The sequence below is a fragment of the Lynx canadensis genome, chromosome C2 (genome assembly GCF_007474595.2).
Source record: "Lynx canadensis isolate LIC74 chromosome C2, mLynCan4.pri.v2, whole genome shotgun sequence".
In the NCBI taxonomy this organism is placed as follows: Eukaryota; Metazoa; Chordata; class Mammalia; order Carnivora; family Felidae; genus Lynx; species Lynx canadensis.
Window position 1 is genome coordinate 93,138,388 of NC_044311.2, and position 22,354 is coordinate 93,160,741.

Genomic DNA, 22,354 nt, shown 5'->3' on the forward strand with positions numbered 1-22,354 from the left:
TCTCAAATACATGAATTAAGGAAGCCTTTTGTCAAGTAAGCAATTCAGTAGAACCCCAAACACACATGATATTTATAATGGACACATTTTGGAGAATGATTCTCCCTATATTCAGACAAATTTCGTATAAACTCTTTAATACACCTGTATGTGTTGATCAAAACTGAGATACTTAAACATTTTATTTAATCAGATTTAAAAATCCAGGATTTGGTTTCATTGTTCATATATACGATTCTTTACTCACTAATAATTATTCATTATTACTAAAGAAAATAAAATTTTAAAACAACTAAATTTATTATTCTATGGAATCCTAAGTTTTTTGAAAACTGAGGAAACATTTGTATAACATGAGCCATTTTAAAGTAAACAGTTCAGTGGCATTTAGTATATTCACAATGTTGTGCAACTACCACCTTGATCAAGTTCTAAAACATTTTCATTGCTCCTAAAGAAAACATAGCCATTAAGTGGTCAGTCCCCATTAACTCCTCCTCCAACTCCTGGCAACCACCAATGTGCTTCCTGCTTCTGGACTTCACTATTTGGGATATTTTATATAAATGGAGTAATACATTATGTGACCTTTTTATATGGCTTCTTTCACCTAGCATAATGTTTTCAAAGTTCATCCATGTTGTAGCATGTGTCAGTATTTTATTCCTTTTTATGGCTGAATAATATTCCACTGTAGTATGTCTTAATCAGTGTAGGCTGCTATAACAAAACACCAGAGACTGTGTGGCTTAAACAGCAAATATTTATTTCTCAGAGTTCTGGAGGCTGGGAAATTCAAGATCAAGGTGCTAGTAGATTTGGTGTCTGATGAAGACATAGTTTGTGATTTGCAGATGGCTACCTTCTTACTGTATCCTCGTATGGTAGAAAGAGATTACGTCTCTTGTGTCTCTTCTTATAAGGCCACTAATCCCATTCATGGGGGTTCTACCCTCATGACCTAATTACCTCTCAAAGGCTCCATTTCCAAACACTATTACGTTGGGGAGTAGGGCTTCAGCATATGACTTTTAGGGACACAAACAATCAGTACACAGTGTATGGATACACCACATTTTGTTTATCCATCATCTGTTGGTGGATATTTGGCTTGTTTCTACCTTCTGGCTATTATGAATAGTGCTGCTATGACCATTTGTTTACAGATATTTATTTGAATACTGTTTTTAATTCTTTTGGGTATTGCTGAGTCATGTGATAATTCTATGTTTAACTTTTTGAGGAACTGCCAAACTATTTTCCATGGTGGTTTGCACGTTTTATATTCCCACCAGCAGTTTACAACAGTTCCAGTTTCTCTACATCCTCCCCAATACTTATGTTCCTTTTTTTTTTTTTTTTTTTTTAATAGCCATCCTAGTGGATGTGAAGTGGTGTTTCATTGTGCATTGTGGTCCTAAATAAGTTTATTGCAATAATGAATCACAGCCTGGTAAATGCTATTTACCTATTCTCTAGTAAATTACATTCATAAGACAAACTGACATGAAAATAAATTGACTTAGATTTTAGAATATGGTTTTGAAAATATTGGACTTTTGTGAATGGACAGTTTTTCATATTATTTAATCAGATTTACTTAATTATTTGTTTAATAATTAAATATTTAATTAATTGTTAATTAAAGAGTTATTTATTTAATAGAGTCAGCTAACTTTAATGTCCTTAGAAGCCTCCAAAGTTTTTCTTAACTTCAGCTTTGACATATGCGTTTTAAAGTAAAGAAAAGGCTCAACTTGAAGAAGAATAAATAATTTAGCTCAAACTTTATTTATACATATCTGTTATTTACAAGCTTTTTAAAAGGAGTGACGATTGTTTTATTTTGGTATTTCAAATTGTTATATTTGCCCAGAATATCAGATATAATTATGGCTCTATGTATGTCTGAATATACATAATATGTCTTTGGGGATTTAAAGAGTGTGTGTGTATTTGGTGTGTATAGAGTATATGCAATCTCTACGGCGCTGTGACTCTGTGATTCTGTGCATATTAGTGAAAAGGATATGCAGGAGTCTTTGTATCTGTTCACATGAAATGTGTAGATATGTTCTTGAAATCCTTTTCCATAAAACTAAATGTGTTAAATTGAGAGTGCCATCATTTTGAGAGATGGTGCTTCCTTTTTAAGCATTAAAATGCCCTATCTTAACAACCATTCTGAAACTGGGCTGTCATCACTGGTAGTACTTTCTCCTTTTCCTTCTAGATCACTGTTACACTCGAAGAGTGTTTCGGCCCAGGGAAGAAGTGTTGTTTGATGTTGTTCTATTTGACCTTCTGTATTCTGATTTTGGATCAGTGTTTCCAAATGATGATCTTGTTTACCAAGGCAAAGATGTAACTGTTGTGCAGATGCAACTCTAAAGCACATATTAATAGCAATAAATGAACAACCAGAATAAAGCCGGGTAATACAAGAACTTGGAAAAGGAGAATCAATCCCCCAGTTGGTTGTATAGCTAGAGAGGGTTCAGAGATAGGAAACACTGGGGTGGGAGGGTGTTAGTGAGGTTCTGCTATAGGCAGAATAAAACCCTCTTCCAGCCTCATACATTTTCAGTGAAGTCTGTACTAATTCCCCCAAGTGAAATAAAGATAACTCCTGATCAGCATGTAGTAGGTGCTTAATGAATGTTTGAGTCACACATGCCACTTTAAGTAAACACAATATTCATGTAACCAATATTTATTGGACATTTCTAATGTGCCTTCTAGTTGCTGTTAGTGTTGTTTTAACTAGTAAACCTGCCATATGAATAGAACTATGAAGATTAAACACTTGAGTAAAATACAGGGCTGTATTAAAGTAAAGCTTAAAAAAAAATAAAGTAAAGCTTAACAATAAAGCTAACTGCAATTTGATATTTGTTACTGTGCCACAAGTAACTAGGAATAAATGGTCACTAGTATTACTCATAATTAAAACAAGCATTTCTGTGATCAGCTAGAGGAGGAAGAAGAGGAATGAACAAGGGACAGAAAACTTGGAGATCCTTTTGACCTTCTGGATTCACAAAACAGATTATCAGACATCTCATTTTTCTGGCACTGGGGCTTCAGTGCTCTGGGACCCCCTGAATGATACTATCTTCATCTAGATGTTGGAAACCTGAAGAGACCTTTGGCACACCCTCTTTCCTTCAGTCATTGGATCTCAAAGGTTGGACATAACTGAATCAGACCTCACGAATTGGAATCAGGAAATTCCAACGGGGATCAGTATTTTCTTTATTCACCAATTCCTTTCCTAATTCCATGGCTAGAATATATTGGGAAATTGGTTGCTTTGTATGTTTAAGTGAGTCTACAGTTAATCCCACCACACCTCCCCAATACCAAATTTTCTACCTAATTTGTATGAACTTTTACAAGGAAAGTTATTTTAGCAAGCATTGTCCTGGTTGGGGATTTCATCACCAGATCTTTTAAAATACTAACATTTTGCTGGGTAACTTCTAAAATATGTCACTGCTATAAATGTAGTATACTAAACACATTCAGACATTTTTTGGTGACTGGTACAAATTGTGATGCTTCCTCTTAGGCAGTTCCAAGGCAAAGTAGTCATGGATTTGTGTAGATATTATGTAGTCCTCACATTAAACATCATTAATATCACTAAGAAGCAGTAGTGAGCCTTCTAATTATTTTACTATTTGTCTGACCTTCTAATAAGCTTAATTATTTGTTTAATTTTAAGATTTTGTTAGAAACTTGGTCAGGGATTTTCTGGACACTTTGAAATTGTTAGGAGAAGAAAGGAGCAGTTATAATAGGGTTATTTGTTTATTAAAAAAAAATCCATAGAAGCAGCATTAGGATTCAGTAATGTGTGTGATCAAGGTGTACATCCTAACATTTGAATTCTTGCTCATGAAAAGTACACAGATGAAATGGGCATGCCATTGTGAAATTGTCTAAACCTTTTTGTGAGAGAAATACCACTTTACCTATAATAGACAACCACTGGCAATTTTCATATGTATATAGGAGGCCTGATATACACATGAAGACCTCGACCTAATTGCAGAAGAAAAAGCATGTCTGCCTCTTTCAGTGACTCCTTTCGGCAGGTCTGCAGGTTGAGCTTCAGAACTAATGAAGATTCCTCTCTACCTGATGAGTGGTATTTTATTACATCACTGTTAGAGAAGGTCTGGTGAACAAAGGGATTGATTTCTTCCCTCTGGTTAGCACATTGATTGCTTCTCTCCAACTTATCCTCAGCTTTCACACTATACACAGTTTGAACAAACATATACACCCTACCCACCCACTGAGCCACTGTCCCCCCTACCCCCCAAAAAAACCTAGGAAAGTTTCTTATCTACTTGTCATTGAATTTGGGATTCATATTTGGAAGAATAGAAACTTTAAGTTAAGGAATACTTAAGGTTTCGTCAACTAGATTTATGTTTTGTTTTAATATTTTAAAAGATTGCTTTATCAAGTAGTCAGGTATGTTTGAGTTTATTCAGTTTGCCCTTTCATGGGAATGTTTCTTCTTTCATTTGCATTATAAACAACAGTGCAGCAAAATTTAGTTAAATGAATTCAGTCAGCTTTTTAGCTGATGAATATCTATCTTGGCTTTATTAATTTTTTATTTTATTTTTATTTTTTAAAATTTACATCCAAATTAGCATATAGTGAAACAATGATTTCAGGAGTAGATTCCTTAATGCCCCTTACCCATTTAGCCCATCCCCCTCCCTCACAACCCCTCCGGCAACCCTCAGTTTGTTCTCCATATTTATGAGTCTCTTCTGTTTTGTCCCCCTTGCTGTTTTTATATTATTTTTTTTTCCTTCCCTTATGTTCATCTGTTTCATCTCTTAAAGTCCTCATATGAGTGAAGTCGTATGATTTTTGTCTTTCTCTGACTAATTTCACTTAGCATGACACCCTCCAGTTCCATCCACGTCGTTGCAAATGGCAAGATTTCATTCTTTCTGATTGCCAAGTAATACTCTATTGTGTATATATATACCACATCTTCTTTATCCATTCATCCATCGATGGACATTTGGGCTCTTTCCATACTTTGGCTATTGTTGATAGTGCTGCTATAAACATGGGGGTGCATGTGTCCCTTGGTAATAGCACACCTGTATCTTGGATAATTGGATAAATGTATCTTGCCTTTATCGATACCTATTTTAAAATTCATTTTGCTTTTATTTAAATTGTCCATTAAAGTGTTTGGTTATGGAGCACATAATGATTGATACACCATCAAAAGATTCTTAATATTCCCTGATAAACTACTATATGGTTTTTTTGATGGATAGTTTCATGGTATCTGCGGTTGGTTAAAGAAACCTTTATCATCATTAACGTTTCCAAAGCCTTCTGAGCCTGTTGCTATGTTGTTTTCAACCATGTCTCTGAGATAACATGGTCTATCTTATTCCTACCTTTTCTCCGAACTAGCACCAATTCAGTATTATGGACCTCCTTGTTTCCTTAATTATCTCCGTACTCTCAAGCCTAGGACAAATATTTATTAAATAATACTATTTACTTTTTTTTTCAGCTTTTTATTTTCAGTCTTTTCTGTACTTCTTATTCTCTGTCTTCAAGAATACATGCACTCTCCCTGATCCTGAAAAGTTCTGTTGCTTTGCTGTACCTGTCCTTTAAAATGTCATCTTATTTTGCTTTGTGGTGCCCACACTGCAGTTTGGATCTGCACTCATTGCCTCAATTCCCTTAGTTTTCATTGTCATGGATAGGCAGGGAGACCGGGAGTGGGTGTAATTCTTGCAAGCAAAAAATCATTACAGCCATTTTGTACCAGCCCCATAGAAGTGCCCATAATCTGTCCCCACAAAAGGAATAGACTTTAGTGTAGAGAACAGGACTATAGCAAGAATATAAGGAGGCTTCCTTTTTCACATAGGCAAAAGTTACAACAATTAACAATCTCTCTGAAGTAGAGAAAAGCTAACAGATGGAAAGCAGTGGACTTCAAGGAATCCCTATAAGGAAAAGAAGAAGGATAGTGAGTTATAGATAATGGGAAGGGTTTAGGATTCCTTAATTTTTAGTATGTCAAAGTCAAAAAAACTTGCAAAAGCCCCCTGCCTCCACCCAAAGGCCACTCATTGACTCTAGGTTAAGAATCTAGTCTTTGTAGTTGTTTTGTGGAATTTACTTACTCTCCCCTCTGTCTTTGGATATGGCAAAACCTCCAGGATCCCACAGCTTCTTTTTCTTGTTTCCTTATTTTCTTCACTTTTCTCCTTTCTTTTCATTAGTTACCCCTCTCTCCCTACCCTAGACCCAAATGGCTGTCTACTACCTAAGGAAAAAGAGGTTGCTTTTTTCAAGCCGTGTGTGTGTGTGTGTGTGTGTGTGTGTGTGTGTGTGTGTGTGTGTGTGTGACCTAAAACCACCATGACCCTTCAACTGGATATACAGATACATAGAAAGGTGATCTGATAAGAGAGTAAATGAATGGGAGAAAGTGGGCAGCATGGACAGTAAGTACAGTGACCACAGACTGCTGATATTCAGTTCATTTTAAAGATAATATTAAAAGTGGCTTTGTCAAAATGCCTTAAAATCTCTGGTCATCTTTTCCATTTTTAGATTTTCTTTTAGATGTTGGGCACTTAGTCATAGAGATCATTTTTTTTGTTTTTAATTTTTATTTATTTCTGAGAGACAGAGCATGAGCAGGGGAGGGGGAGAGAGAGAGAGAGGGAGACACAGAATCTGAAGCAGGCTCCAGCTCTGAGCCGTCAGCACAGAGCCCAATGCAGGGCTCAAACTCCCAAACCGTGACGTGAGATCGTGACCTGAGCCGGAGTCGGACGTTTAACCGACTGAGCCACCCAGGTGTCCCTCATAGAGATCTTTTTAATTTAAAAGTGCCCCTATCCTGAATAGGTTGAATGCCTTTCTTGCCGGCTTATTTGTGCAGTTGACCTTCCATTTTCAATTTCTTTTAATCAAAGATGGTTATCTTTTTCTCTGACTTAACACAGTTTTATGCTCAGTATTGATAGACACATGGGAGGATAGATGGATGAATTTTAAGAAGCCTTTCTATTTTAGCAGATTTTAATTGTAATTGAGATGGTAAATCTTTTAGGTTAATCAAAAGTAGTTACCACACCCTGCATTAATTTTTATTACTAGAACCATAGAGTCATCAGCCATGGTAATTAGGATTCTCTTGCTTTCATAGATACAAGATTGTGGGTTAAAATTGGATTAACTAGAAATAAAACAACTTAGGATCTTCCTTTTCCTCTGTGAGAACCAAAACAGCTAAAAGCTGATTATGAGAAAACAGCATCTCTTCAAACTTGATCATTAAGGCAGTGGTTTTCTAACTGGCTTCCAGGGAAGACATGAGAAATACTTCTATCCAGGGAAGCTGCCTTACATCTTCTCATTTAAGGGGAAGAATTAATAAATAATTAATAAATAATAATAATTAATAAATTCACTCAGTTTTAGGCTTTTGTTCCCATTCATTTTTCATAAATCTTGGGATAGGTTTGTTGAGGGTTTTTTGTTTGTATATTTTTACCAGAATCTGGTATCATTTAGTATAAAATTTAGATATTTAGGTACCAATTTGAGTAAGTCCATATTAACAGGGGCTTTGCAACAGAAAATGTTTTTAAGCTACTATATTAAAACACTATTTCCCTTGCTAGGGGCTGGGGGGAGGGACGAATGGGGAGTGAGTGCTAAAGGTTTCCCTTTGAGTGATGACAGTGTTTTGAAACTAGATAGAGATGATGGTTGTACAACATTGTGAATGTACTAGATGCCGCTAAACCTTTAAAATGGTTAATTTTGTTATGTGAATTTACTTTAAGATTATACTGGTTAACTTTTTTTTATTCCATGCCATATCTGTAAATTGTCAAAGTGTATGCAGTAGCTCAAAGAATGTCTTCCTGTAACTAGTATGGTTGTGTAATTATCCCTTCAAATTGCAACACTTATGAGCATGAAAATCAACAGTCACTAGATAAATGCTGGGATAACAAAAATAAACCAGAGTTATCCTGAGCAGACCAGGAAAACAGTCACGTTACCAAAGCTAATACCAGATACTTACATGTAAGAGCTCACTACCTACTTCTTGCTATATGTGTGCATCATTAGATCCAGTGTCATCTTAAATTGCTTCTTAAGGCTTATATATAGAACTTGATTCTTTAAAGAAAGCCACTCTGTTTACAGTCGACAAAAACTTCTACATGAAGGTAAAAAGCCTATTTCAAACTTAGAATCAAAGTAATGATCTTACTGAGTTAAAAAGGAAAATAGAGTGGAATAAAACCATTCTGATTTTTGGGGTAACTGGGTGACTCAGTCGGTTAAGCGTCTGACTCTTGGTTTCGGCTCAGGGCATGATTTCATGGTTTCATGAGTTTGAGCCCCAGGTCAGGCTCTGCGCTGGCAGCATGGAGCCTGTTTGGGATTCTCTCTCTCTCTCCATCTCTCTCTCTGCCCCTCCCCTGCTTGCACTATTTCTGTCTCTCTCAAAATAAATAAACTTAAAAAAATTATTTTTAATAAAAGCAATGAAACTTTTAACAGTCAGGTAGTTTGGTCCATGCATGCATACGCAAACAATAGTCCTAGTCTCTTTTCTATGACATCATCACTCTCAATTCCTGTAGTCAAATACTGTCAGAGCCGTATGGGAAAACCTAGTATATTTAAGTTAATGAAAGATGGAAATATATCTTAGTGATACGCTTATTCTCAAACCATCAGCCAGTACAGTTCCCTAAGCTATCTTTACTTCTCAGACATATATTAATTTTATTAGATAGTGCCTTAGTTATGTGTACAACATTTCTGTGGACTTTGTCTATAAATTGATTTCTAGCTCATTGATTTAGTTTTAGATGTAGGTTTATCATGTCTTTTTTTCTCTTAAGCCAGTGTTTTAATGCAGTATTTTATGCTTATTGTTAACAATAAAAGTAGTTTCACATACAGAGTTCAGAATGGGTTCTAACATGTATCTTACTTCTCTTTAGAACTGTCAAGTAATCCACCTCTAGCTACCATTCTTATTCCTCCTCATGCTCGGATTCAAGCAGCTGCTTCAACCCCTACAAATGCCACAGCAGCCTCAGGTGAGAACATAAGTCTCTTCCATAAAAACATATTCTGTTTTGATGAACATAAGAGAAGGGAAACAAAAATAATATAAAAACAGGGAGGGGGACAAAACAGAAGAGACTCATAAATATGGAAAACAGAGTGTTACTGGAGGGGTTGTTGGAGGAGGGATGGGCTAAATGGGTAGTGGGCATTAAGGAATCTACTCCTGAAATCATTGTTGCACTATATGCTAACTAATTTGGATGTAAATTTAAAAAAATAAAAAATAAAACAAGTTATTAAATGCAAAAAAAAATACTCTGTTTTTTTTAAAGACATGATTACTTCCATTTTATTTCATTTGATACATGTGAACATTTAATACCATCCAGGTATTAAAAACATAGCACAGCCAAATGAATAAATGTGAATAAAATGTTGCTTTATTTCCAAGAAGCATGAAAGGACCCCATAAATACTTTAGATATAAATTGTAAATATCTTAATGTTAAATTCTGTCATCTTAGTTGTTATATTAAAAATCATTCTTTTCAAATAATTTCTTGATTAATATAGGTCAGATGAGATACCTGTATCAGGAAACAATCTGTACAAATGTAATAATATTGAAGGTAATTTACTTTAGTTCCATCACTCTGAATGTAAACTATATCTACTAGAGAGGCAAATTTTCAAGAAGTATAAATATAGATTGGTATAATTTAATATTTTGAAAGGCTAAAACTGTAGTGTAAATACACTTAACTAAGATTTAGATCAAAAGTGACTAGATCTCATCAGTGAAAAAAAAAAAAATGCCCTCATGGTCTCCTAGGTTAGAGCTCGGGTATACTGCTAGTCTCCTTAGCCAGCTAATGGGGCCTGATTTTGTGAGAACTGCAGATATTCTGAAAATCTCCCAATTCTCTAATGAATTTAAAGGTTCTCCGAAGAATGGCTAGATGCTGTTTAAAATGAAGTTTAAATCATCTGTTATATTGAATTGAGTTTGATCAGACCCATTTTTGCCTAAGGGCATTGATGCTGCAAGAGATAAAATATTTCATTGTTAGTTCTTAGCATTCAGCAGAAAGGTCATAATTCATCTCTTGTTTTCTGACACACAGTTGTTTGTTCCTCTGCAAAGTTTTTTTAGAACATTGCTAATAAAGATGAGAAACATTTCACTTTAGTCCATGTCCTACCTTCATTCCAGAAAATGTCTAGAAAGGTTTCTTTTCTAGTTCTAGTTCCATCAGCACATGCTACTTTGAGAAAGTCATATGAACTTCATTAGTTTTAGTAATGTCTTATTAGTTTTCTCAACCCGTAAAATGAGTGGCAGTACTCTCCTAGAGTAATATTGTAAAAATCAAATATATGCTGAATTGTGCTTTAAATTTTTTAAATATAAATGTTTTTAAACTATGACCAATTTATTTAAAAGCAAGATAGAATTGCTTAGATGAGCTATTAATAAACTTAAATCCCTGGCCTGAGTAGAGTAGGTTGATTGTTCAAAACATGAACAGCCCCTAACCCTGAATTAATGCAGTTACTTGTTGAGCTAGTTTCCAGGAGTTTTGTTAGAATTGCTTTGGATTATGAATACAAATGAGAATTATGATTGGTAAGTTTTGGGTAATTTTAAATGACTTCCTTAGTATGAGATACTAAACAAATTAAAGTAAGGTTTGGGGCATATTATCTGCCTGGTCGAAGCATAGTATAACCTGATCTTTATGTTGCATTGATACAAGTTACAGCAGATTCCCCCCCACACACACCCGCTGCCAAAAAAATACAGTAAAATCTTGGTTTGCGATAATTTGTTTTGAAAACATGTTTGTAATCCAAAGCACTTGTGTATCAAATTGGATTTCAAGAACCATTGGCTGAGTTGTGGTCATATGACATTCTCCATCAGGTACTACACTTATTACAAGACATCACTTGTTTATTAGGTTAAAATATATTAGAAATGTTTGCCCATCTTGCAGAACACTTGAAGAACTCGCAATCCAAGGTTTTAACTGTGTGTGTGTGTGTGTGTGTGTGTGTGTGTGTGTGTGTGTGTGTATTCTTAAAGCAGTTGAAATCAGCTTTCGGTATAAATATGGAAATGACATTGGACTCTTGTCCTAAGAGTTTACTTCAAAGTTGAAGTAAAATAGAGTATGAGGAATTTAATACAGGGAGAAGATACTTGAGTATCTTAATATTTACCAAAGAGGATTTCAGATACTGCCTTGAGCTTCCTCCTAGTGGCTAAAGTAAATAAAGAAATGCTACCTGTTAAAATTTCCCATTTTTCATTAAATAAGCACACTGATGGCTTAGGAGAAGCAAAATGTTTCTGGCCCTGCTGTTTGAGTATTTCTCCCTTGGGGCCTCAGATTTGGTACTATAAGAGATACATTAAATGAAGTTCCCTTCAGCATTCCAATAATAAATGCAATAATGAGTTTTCATAAGGATACCTTTTTAAGCGCCCCATGGTGTAAGCCAACAGCATAACCCCACAGTATAGTCAGGGGGAAACCATTTTCTTTTGGGGTAGTAGTGAGAACTAAAGTATGTTACCAAACGTGTCTCAGGAAATGCTGATCTAGATGAAGGAATTGACTATGCAACATTAACAGCTGTCTATATTTAAATAAATATGTATGTATGATTATTTATATTTTAAATAAGAATTTGGCAATGTGGGTTATATTCTTTAATAAGACCTTAAAATATACATGCTCTTATTGTCTCTCTTGGCTTCAGTTTCCTTATCCATAAAAAACAGGAATAGTAAATACTCATTACATAGACTTGTGAGAAGATGTAAAGTATAAAAGTGCTTAAACTAGTGTTGTATTCAGAGTTCAGGGGATGACTGCAGGTAAATTGATTTAAGACCTGTTGGAAGGCATTACTGTATATAACAAGAACCACCAGAGTTCATACTTTTTAGTTCACTAACCCCACTTTGGAGATCTTAACTTCAGGATACTTTTAATAGAAGACAAAAAGCTACCGTGTACAGAGATACAAATAGGAATAATTATATAATAATAACAAGGAGAGCCAGTCTGATCTGAATGGTCAACAGGAGGAAATTGTTTTGATATATTATGGAATCTCCATCTTTATGTAATTATAAATAATTATGAGCTTACATAGACATTTGTAGAAATATTCATCAAATCTTATGTACCATGTTGGCAAGTGCCAAAATTAATGTTTGTCTATGGATAGAAACACGTTAAATATATACAAAAATTAAAACAGTTGTGTTAAATTAGTGGGTATGGATGTTGATTTTTTTTTTTTCTTAAAAACTTTCTTTCTAAATTGTTTTTAAAATACCTCAGTTTCTGGGGACATTATAGTTGATCATGGCTCTGATAAGAAACTCTTGAAAATTATATATACTATTCTGTCAATAAAATATGATTTTGCATATGTATGATATATAATTTTATTATACATATTAATATATAACAATTTTATATGTGTGTGTGTATGTATGTGTGTGTGTGTGTATGTGTGTGTGTGTGTATGTGTGTGTGTATATATATATATATATATATATATATATATATATATATATATATTTTCTGATTTGCTCCACTCTCCCACCTCTCATTCACTCCATTTGGAAGACCATTCATCTAAACTATTTAGAGTAATAAATCTTGAGAAATTGTAGTTTTACTGATCAAACATGAATCACTTTAAAGATTATCTGGTCCAAAGCCAGATGAGTTAAGTGTGAGATGTGGTAGGGAATTTTAGCTAGAGCAGTTTTCTCTCTTTATCTGTTTTGTATATCAGTCTTCTGAGTAAGGTTTCTTTCAGTGCAGTGGTTCTGCTATTAAATTTAAAAACCACTGATTTCCTGTTGGTGGGAATGCAAATTGGTGCAGCCACTCTGGAAAACAGTGTGGAGGTTCCTCAAAAAATTAAAAATAGACCTACCCTATGACCCAGCAATAGCACTGCTAGGAATTTACCCAAGGGATACAGGAGTACTGATGCATAGGGGCACTTGTACCCCAATGTTTATAGCAGCACTCTCAACAATAGCCAAATTGTGGAAAAAGCCTAAATGTCCATCAACTGATGAATGGATAAAGAAATTGTGGTTTATATACACAATGGAATACTACGTGGCAATGAGAAAAAATGAAATATGGCCTTTTGTAGCAACGTGGATGGAACTGGAGAGTGTGATGCTAAGTGAAATAAGCCATACAGAGAAAGACAGATACCATATGGTTTCACTCTTAGGTGGATCCTGAGAAACTTAACAGAAACCCATGGGGGAGGGGAAGGAAAAAAAAAAAGAGGTTAGAGTGGAAGAGAGCCAAAGCATAAGAGACTGTTAAAAACTGAGAACAAACTGAGGGTTGATGGGGGGTGGGAGGGAGGGGAGGGTGGGTGATGGGTATTGAGGAGGGCACCTTTTGGGATGAGCACTGGGTGTTGTATGGAAACCAATTTGACAATAAACTTCATATATTGAAAAAAAATAAAATAAAATAGTAATTGACAAAAACAAAATAAAATACTAATTGACATTCAAAAAATAAATAAATAAAAACCACTGATTTCAGTTCACCTTACTGACTGGTGAGAACTAGCCATCTATCCCATGCTTCTGTATATTCAGTAACTGGAAGCTCATTACTGCAAGAATGAGCATATTCTGTCTGTATTTCTGTTAGAAAGTTTATCCTTTTTTCAACCTGAAATTTGTCCCTAATACTTTCTTCCATTCTGTGTTCCTCCTCTGGAATTATATAGAACCAGCCCAATCCTTACACCCAAAAGTCCTTCAAATTTTATGATGACCAACTACTCTCCATATTAATGAGGATTTCAGATTCTGATCCTGAATATGTTCTGTGTCAAGGAGTTAGGTTTTCTGTACAATTATATATCATGTACACGTTTCATAAACATAACAATTTTTGGCCTCCTTTTAAGCAGCTAATAAATGATGTCCAACAGTACAAGCAAGGCAGGGCCTACTTAGAGATTTTTTTGCCTTTACCCAAGTTACTGATAAAATAAGTTAAATAGTATTAGGCAAGGCTTATTAGAAATTATTTTTCTGGTGGCCTCTTGAGTGATTGTTTACCCCTCTTGTTTGCTTAGCTATAGACCAACTTTACAATGCTTATGTGTATAATAATGTTATGAAAAATTTTATAAAATGCTTTATTGTTATCAGGAAATTTTTCAAGAAATGTTTTCCATCAAAAAGGTAACTATCAATGGAAATTAAACTTTCTTTTTAAGACTTAGGAAAATTTCTAGTGTCTACTATTTGTCCACTGTGGGTTTCTGTAATCCATTTAAGAGTTTATTTCTTGGACTTTTGATTCTGGGTTTAAAGACATTTAAAATGTATAGATTGCCCTCACCTTCCTTGGGCTGCATTTTGTTTATTAGGATTTTTGTTATATCCTTTCCAGGTTGAAAACCCTTCTAACAGAAAAGGGAATCATGATAGGAGTTGGACAAGGTCTGTCTTCTCTGTCTTTTTACCTGGTCAGAGGGTTTAACTTTTCTTGACCTTATTTTGAAAACCTTATGCTGTTACCTTATTTAAACCGAAACTGGCCTGTTCTTACAGGTTCATATTGTTATTTTCTGTTCTTCCTTGGATATGTGCCCCTCTTAAAGTTATCTATATTTAAAATTATGACTTTATCAGAGAAAACCCTTTCAGTTGGTTTCTTTGGTTCTTCTCCCTTTACTTTGCATTGAGATTATTTGCAATTGCTTGGTCAGAGTTTTGTTTTTTCTGATGTTCTATTTCTTGTCAGTTTTGAGCCCCTTTTGAAGACTATAGCCATAAAATCATACCTATTGTTTCCTGAACTTTTTGAAATCCATTGACTGAATCCATTGACTAAAGTCATGGCTCAGAGTTAGCCAGGGCCAGTGGTTCCCTTTACTTGCTACTACAGTTATTTTTACTTCAGAATTCCTGTCACCTACATCGCCAGTCAGTTCTTTCTAGCTGGGCAGAATTACACCCAGAATAATTTCTCCCATTGTCTGTTTTCACTGATTTTTGAGAGTTAAAATATTATACAAATTAAGTCCATATATCAAATACTTTCCAAAATGATGGTTACCATCCTTTCATCCCCTCCCCAGGTACTATTATCCTTTGTCTCTTTGCCACTGTACTGTGTGTTCTGGGAAAGCTGAATCCGTATCTTGTCTGATTGTAGAATCTGGAGGGTAGGCCCTCAGGTGTTCCATTTCCTAACCATGTCCTTTCTGTTGTCTCTTTATCTTAACCCAAATATATATGGAATTTCTAATAGTATATAACTTTTAAAAATGGGGAATTTTCTCTATTAAAAACATAATATATAGTTATTGTAGAAAATAGAAGCCTCCCATATTCTCAATCCTAAGATTAATGAAAGGTAACATTTTACATATTAGTCTATATATGAATGGGCAGTGAGACGTGCTTTTTTTTTTTTTTTTTTTTTTAATGGGCTATGGTAGGGGCGCCTGGGTGGCGCAGTCGGTTAAGCGTCCGACTTCAGCCAGGTCACGATCTCGCGGCCCGTGAGTTCGAGCCCCGCGTCGGGCTCTGGGCTGATGGCTCAGAGCCTGGAGCCTGCTTCCGATTCTGTGTCTCCCTCTCTCTCTGCCCCTCCCCCGGTCATGCTCTGTCTCTCTCTGTCCCAAAAATAAATAAACGTTGAAAAAAAAAAAAATTTTAATGGGCTATGGTATTCAGGGGGTAGGGGGTTAGGACTATACATCTTAAGCCTATACCATAATTTATTTAACTTAATTACTTATTCTTGGACATTTGTGTTACATCTCAGTCTTTAAAAGTATAATTGCCAAGTCAAAAGATAATGAAAGATTTTTAAGTTTTTGATACATAGCAAATTGCCTTCCAGAAAGTATGTCCCAGTTTATACTGCCAACTGGCAGTGGATATATTTTTCCATTTCTCCATTACCTTAACATTAGCCAGCCCAGAGTGGGGGTGGAGAAGGTGCTGTGTGCATGTGTGGACATGTATTTTTAGGTATTATTAACTTGGTAGCCCAAGAATGTGGGTGTCTTTTTTAGGTACAGTGCTATACTCAGTTCTTCCTATTGGCTCTGTGTTTGAAATACATCCATCCACATGTGTCAGTTTGACACAATGACTGACACCAATGAGGATGTACCTATCCTATGTTAAGGTTTCAAGTTCACTTGGCAAGTTTTTTATATAGATACCTAAAGTCAAACCAGCTTAGTTATTATTTTCATCAGAGCAGCACTAAGTATTATTTTCAGGAAATTTTTTTTCCTTTTTTTTTTTTTTTTTTGAGAGAGAGAGTGAGTGAGTGCACGAGTGAGGGAGAGGGGCAGAGGGTGAGAAAGAATCTTAAGCAGGCTCCACTCTCAGCACAGAGTCCAACATGGGGCCCAATCCCACAACCCTGGGATCGTGACCTGAACTGAAATCAAGAGTCGGGGGGGCTCAACCAACTGAGCCACCTAGGTGCCCCAGAAATTGTTTCTTTTTATTCAAAACCTGTTTTCTCCCATTGAGTCAAAAATTGTACCTGTTTTTCCCCCCCTCCAAAAGTTGATTAAGTTGATGAACGTCCTATCAAATATTCTTTTAGATGTTCTTCAAATATTCCTTAGTTCCTTGCCTGAAGTCACCTGCTTATATTCATATAAGCATATTCTTTATTCCTAAATTAGGTAAAAGTGTTTCCTGTGTCCCCATGACCTTCAGTTCCCTACCCTGAATGACCACGTTTCTTCAGTGTCCTCTATGCCTGAGCCCAGAACACCTCTCTGGTGCTGGCAGATAAAATATAAACAGTCTTATTGACAAGCCCTCCAACTTTGCTAGTGGACTAGTTTGGCTCAGTAGCATCTGAATTGCAGTTCTATTTTTGAAATGACTGAAACTACTTGTGGCACATCTTTTCCTCAGAAAAATATGAAAAAAGAGGTAATGATGCTTTGCTGAAGAGGGGTTCCCCCCTCCCTCTCCCTCATTATTATACACCCAAAACTGTCAAAAACTCATAGTAGACATTATAAAGAGAAAAATGAAAATTGAGTCCTTTTCCTTACAGATGATACTTTCATTTCATTGATGTAGGTTATGATTTCAATTTATTTATTTATTTATTTATTTTAATTTATTTTTTCAACGTTTATTTATTTTTGGGACAGAGAGAGACAGAGCATGAACGGGGGGAGGGACAGAGAGAGAGGGAGACACAGAATTGGAAACAGGCTCCAGGCTCTGAGCCATCAGCCCAGAGTCTGACACGGGGCTCGAACTCCCGGACCGCGAGATCGTGACCTGGCTGAAGTCGGACGCTTAACCGACTGCGCCACCCAGGCGCCCCATGATTTCAATTTAAATACAAGTTTAGGGTATCCATTTGATTCTCTGTAAATAATGGTCTTATTCCTGTGTCAGTTAATAACTCTAATATCTAAAATATGATTTTTTAATAAAGATATTTCCACTTGGAACAATTTGAATAGGAACTTCCTGAGTTAGCTACACAGTATAAGTAACATATCCCAGGCTGCCAAAATTTTATCTTTTAGAGGAGTTGACCTGTCGTGAGACATTTCTAACTGTTTTTTTTATTTTATTTATTTATTTTTTTTTTAATTTTTTTTTTCAACGTTTATTTATTTTTGGGACAGAGAGAGACAGAGCATGAACGGGGGAGGGGCAGAGAGAGAGGGAGACACAGAATCGGAAACAGGCTCCAGGCTCTGAGCCATCAGCCCAGAGCCCGACGCGGGGCTCGAACTCACGGACCGCGAGATCGTGACCTGGCTGAAGTCGGACGCTTAACCGACTGCGCCACCCAGGCGCCCCAACATTTCTAACTGTTAATAGAAAGACAATAGTGGCAAATAGCAACATAAAATGGACTTGGGAGAGTATAATAAAAGAAATAAGGAAATAAAAGTGTACTTAAAGCTAGCCAAATATACTTATAAAGTACATGTAAAATAGAAAAAGGATTTGATATATTTGAAATATGCTCTTTCACTAATCTGTCAATGATAAAAATACTAAAAATTTAATGATTTTTTATAGCTTTTAAGAACTTGAAACATGTTTAGGATAAATAGGGAACTAAGCTTTTATTTTTATTTAATTTCAGTTAAAATTAAGTAACTATATGTAGCTTAGCAGCCACCCTATACGAGAGTGTAGATAGAACATTTCCATTGTTGCTGCGGGGCCAGTGAGCACTTATATTACTTAGAAGGCTTTATCTTTTATAAACCCATAGTTGCAGAATGCTGATTCATGGTGGCACGGCCTTTGGAACACCCAGCCTCCTATGTTTTCTGTCCTTTCCTCCCAGCTTGTTTCCTTGTTTGCTAACTCTCTTTTCATTTAAACACTTTGACAACAGTTTATAAAGATGGGACTTTCCATTCACTCTCCTTCCCCTTGCCATTTGTACATTTGATTAAACACATTGGGAGGGAGAATAGACAGTACTTGCTGATGCATTAGATGTAGGGGGATAGGGAAAGGAAAGAATCCTGGTGATCACTTGTGGTTTATGACCTGAGCAACTAGGTGGGACAGTTTCCTCAGTATTGAGACAGCTGCTCAATGAATCCATGACTCAGTTATCTTGCCACTCTGACAGTTCTCTGAAAGGCTGAGAGGTAGGGGAGAAGCTATGGTTCCTCTCCGAGAAAAATGTATGTGTATTATATATGGAATTTTGTACATCAAAATTTTCTCTAGAGCATGGGGCGCCTGGGCGGCTCAGTCAGTTAAGCCAACTCGATTTCGGCTCAGGTCATGATCTCATGGTTCGTGGGATCAAGCCCCACTGTCAGCACGGAGCCTGTTTAGGATTCTCTCTCTCTCTGCCCCTCCCTTGCTCACTCTTGCACATGCTCTCGCTCTTTCCCCCTGTCTCTCTCACTCAAAATAAATAAGCTTAAAAAAAAATTCTGTGGGATAAAAGTTGCACCCTCATGAATTTTATTGAGAACCAGACACCTTAGGGCTTCACTCTTGGCTTCACTATGAGGTTGCCCTACTTGTCATTTTTGTCTCTGAAGCCACACAGAATAAAGTTGGTTTCAGTAAATACGTACACAAATTCCCTTTGCGCTATCCAGCACAAAAGCTACAGAACCATAGAATCTTCTTAGAATTAGGGGAAAAAACAATTGATCATCTGATACCATTTTCCTTGCCTTTTTTATGTTTTATTAGGAGCATACTTAATCTTATAAAGGGAGTTGGTCAGGGATGCTCTCATGGGCTTGTGAGTGTAAATTCTGCCTGGCATTTAACTTATTTGACCTATGTGTATGTGTTAGTTTTCTGTTGCTACAGATTAAGATACCCCAAAATTTAGCAGCTTAAAACAAGAATAAACATTTATTATCTCACATGGTTTATATGGGTCAGGAATTGAGAAGCTGCCTAGCTGGATGATTCTAGGTCAGAGTCTTTTATGAGGTTGATGTCAGCCAGGGCTCCAGATATTGGAAGGCTTACCTGGGGCTGGAAGATCTGCTTTTAGGATGGCTCATTTATATGCTTGGTGAATCCATCCTGGCTGCATGTCCCCTTACCATGTGTACCTTCCACGGGGCTGCTAAAGTGTCACATTGTGGCAGCTGTTTCCCTTGAACCAAGTGATCCAAGGAGGACGGAGGACAAGGTGGAAACCAGAGTGTCTTTTATGTCCTGACCTTGGAAATCACACACCATTCATTGCCTCTGCAGTATCCTGTTGGTTACATAGGTCAGCCCTATTCCTGGGAGAAGGGACTACCTTAGGGTATCGACATCCAAGAGGCATGACTCATTGGGGCCATCTTGGAAAGCGGCTACCACAGTGTGTAAGAATGATCTTATACCTTCATTCCTCAAAGCTGATTATTCTCTCCATTCTCCCTGAAATCTGTCCTTTGTTGGTTGGTTGGTTAGTTGGTTGGTTGGTTCTGAAGTAGCATTAGAAGGATGGTAATAGGCACTGGTTTCTAAGAAGCTTAGATGTCAGTGAAATATCACCTCTATAGTTGTTTCCAAAACACTTGTATCTCTGTATACCCCATATAGATTGAGAATTAGGAAATAAAATAACTATTTTTAATTCATATCATAAATTCACAGATCTGTTTTAATGAGTAACCCTTTTAGATAATAGAAATAGGCTTTTAGAAATCGTAGTAAATCAATTACATAGGAGTTGGGTCTGAATGAAAGTCCCCTTAAGCTCTTTTCTCCCTTTGCCAGGAAATCCTTTCTTCTGTCCCCTGTACTGCCCATAAAGGCCATCATTCTCTTCTCTAATCCCTCTGTACTCAGTTCTCCCGCTTGTCAGCTCTGCAACCTTGGGCACATTACTTAATTTCTTTTGCCTCTATTTTCCCCTTTGCAAAATGGGAGCAATAATTATACCTATTTCTTGGGGTTGTTCTGTGGGCTAAATGACATGCTGCAGTGTACTTAGTATGATGTCTGGCACATTGGTAAGCACTCAGATGTTAACAGTTGCTGCCCCTTTATTATGGTGGTGATGGTGGTTATTGCAGTCACACTAAACTATAAATTTATGTATTTTTAGATGTCTCTTTTACCTTTCCATTGATTGAACAATTACTATAACCCAGGTGCTGTGCTAAAGCACCTTATGGGTCTTATTTCATAGGCAAGTGATATTATCTCCATTTTACAGATGAGGAAATTAAGACATAGGTTAAATAACCTGTTATAGGATCATACAGCTGTTAAGTTGTACTGCTGGGTCTCTTAGTCCATGTTTGTGGAATTAGATTAGATTTAAGAAAGATGTGTCATTGTGAATTTCAAAATAGCATCTCAAGACTAAAAACAAGAGACTGTATAGTCAGTCTGTGGTTATTCATAGTTGAGTTGGATGCTTTATAATCAAAAGACGGAGGCGCCTGGGTGGCGCAGTCGGTTAAGCGTCCGACTTCAGCCAGGTCACGATCTCGCGGTCCGTGAGTTCGAGCCCCGCGTCGGGCTCTGGGCTGATGGCTCAGAGCCTGGAGCCTGTTTCCGATTCTGTGTCTCCCTCTCTCTCTGCCCCTCCCCCGTTCATGCTCTGTCTCTCTCTGTCCCAAAAATAAATAAACGTTGAAAAAAAAAAATTTATATAATCAAAAGACGTTAGCCTATCCTTTAAACCATAATGCCATGTAGTATCAATTTTACCAGTATGAATGTTAAAGGGAAGGGAATGCAGGAGAAATGAGCAAAATGAATTTTGCTGCTTTTAAACAGTCACTGTTTAAATGTTTGAGAAGAAACGTTATAGAAATTACAGTAAATATCCAAATCCAGTGACAATTTGTAATTAATAAACATTTTTATTATAAAAGGCCCATATTCAATTATATAAAATAAAATAAGGGGCGCCTGGGTGGCTCAGTCGGTTAAGCGTCCAACTTCGGCTCAGGTCATGATCTCACAGTTTGTTGAGTTCGAGCCCCGTGTCAGGCTCTGCTGACAGCTCAGAGCCTAGAGCGGGCTTCAGATTCTGTGTCTCCTCCTCTCTCTGCCCCTCCTATGCTCATGTTGTATCTCTGTCTCTCAATAATAAATGTTAAAAAAAATTGTTAAAAAATTTTTTTTAATAAAATAAGGTTTCTGATTTGACAGTAGGAACAAAGTAAGTATGTACCAAGAAGAGCATCTGAAATGTAGTTTTGTTCAGTCACTAAGCCAGGTGTTCTGTTGGAGCTACTATTGAGTTTGTAGAACTTTATATTTTCTTTGTTTTGCGTTTCTCCTCCCTATACTTTGTCTGCCTCTGAAAAACAGATCTCAGTTCTTTTTCTCAAGGACATATATAATTTGACTTTAAGTGGAATTCATTGCAGTGGGCAAAGGTGTTTTTGTTTGATGAATGAATACAGTCGTGTGACTTTAGGTATCAAGGATATTTGTAATCAAAGTAATGAGCTGTTAAAATTTTAGTTACTAAGTGATTTGGAGATAATTCAGAGAAGAAATATGAGATCATTAAATGACAAATCTGAGGAGCCTAAGTGTCTTTTCAAATTTTATTGTTCGGAAGGTGAATTTGTTCTGGTTATATGCCCACAATAGGATTTTTCTAAAGAGTAAATTTACATAATGAGCTGGATGGCCTTGTAGATGAGCCTTAGTGGTTGTCCTCTAGTGTAGCTGATGGCTGACATGGCCAGAGCTGCTAACAATGCT

The 22,354-nt window shown here is 36.4% G+C and overlaps 1 protein-coding gene across 3 annotated transcripts in view; it reads left to right on the forward strand.

Annotated features, from left to right (window-relative positions):
- The window catches only part of GSK3B (glycogen synthase kinase 3 beta), a 196,671-nt gene that overhangs the window by 167,606 nt on the left and 6,711 nt on the right, over positions 1–22,354 (forward strand). For 2 of the 3 annotated variants that reach the window (XM_030330441.1, XM_030330442.1), the window contains one exon: positions 9,045–9,143. In XM_030330441.1, the coding sequence (XP_030186301.1) occupies positions 9,045–9,143 (99 nt within the window). Of the gene's footprint in view, positions 1–9,044; positions 9,144–14,579; positions 14,630–22,354 lie in introns of all 3 variants that reach the window. The other variant, XM_030330443.1, reaches the window with a different exon arrangement.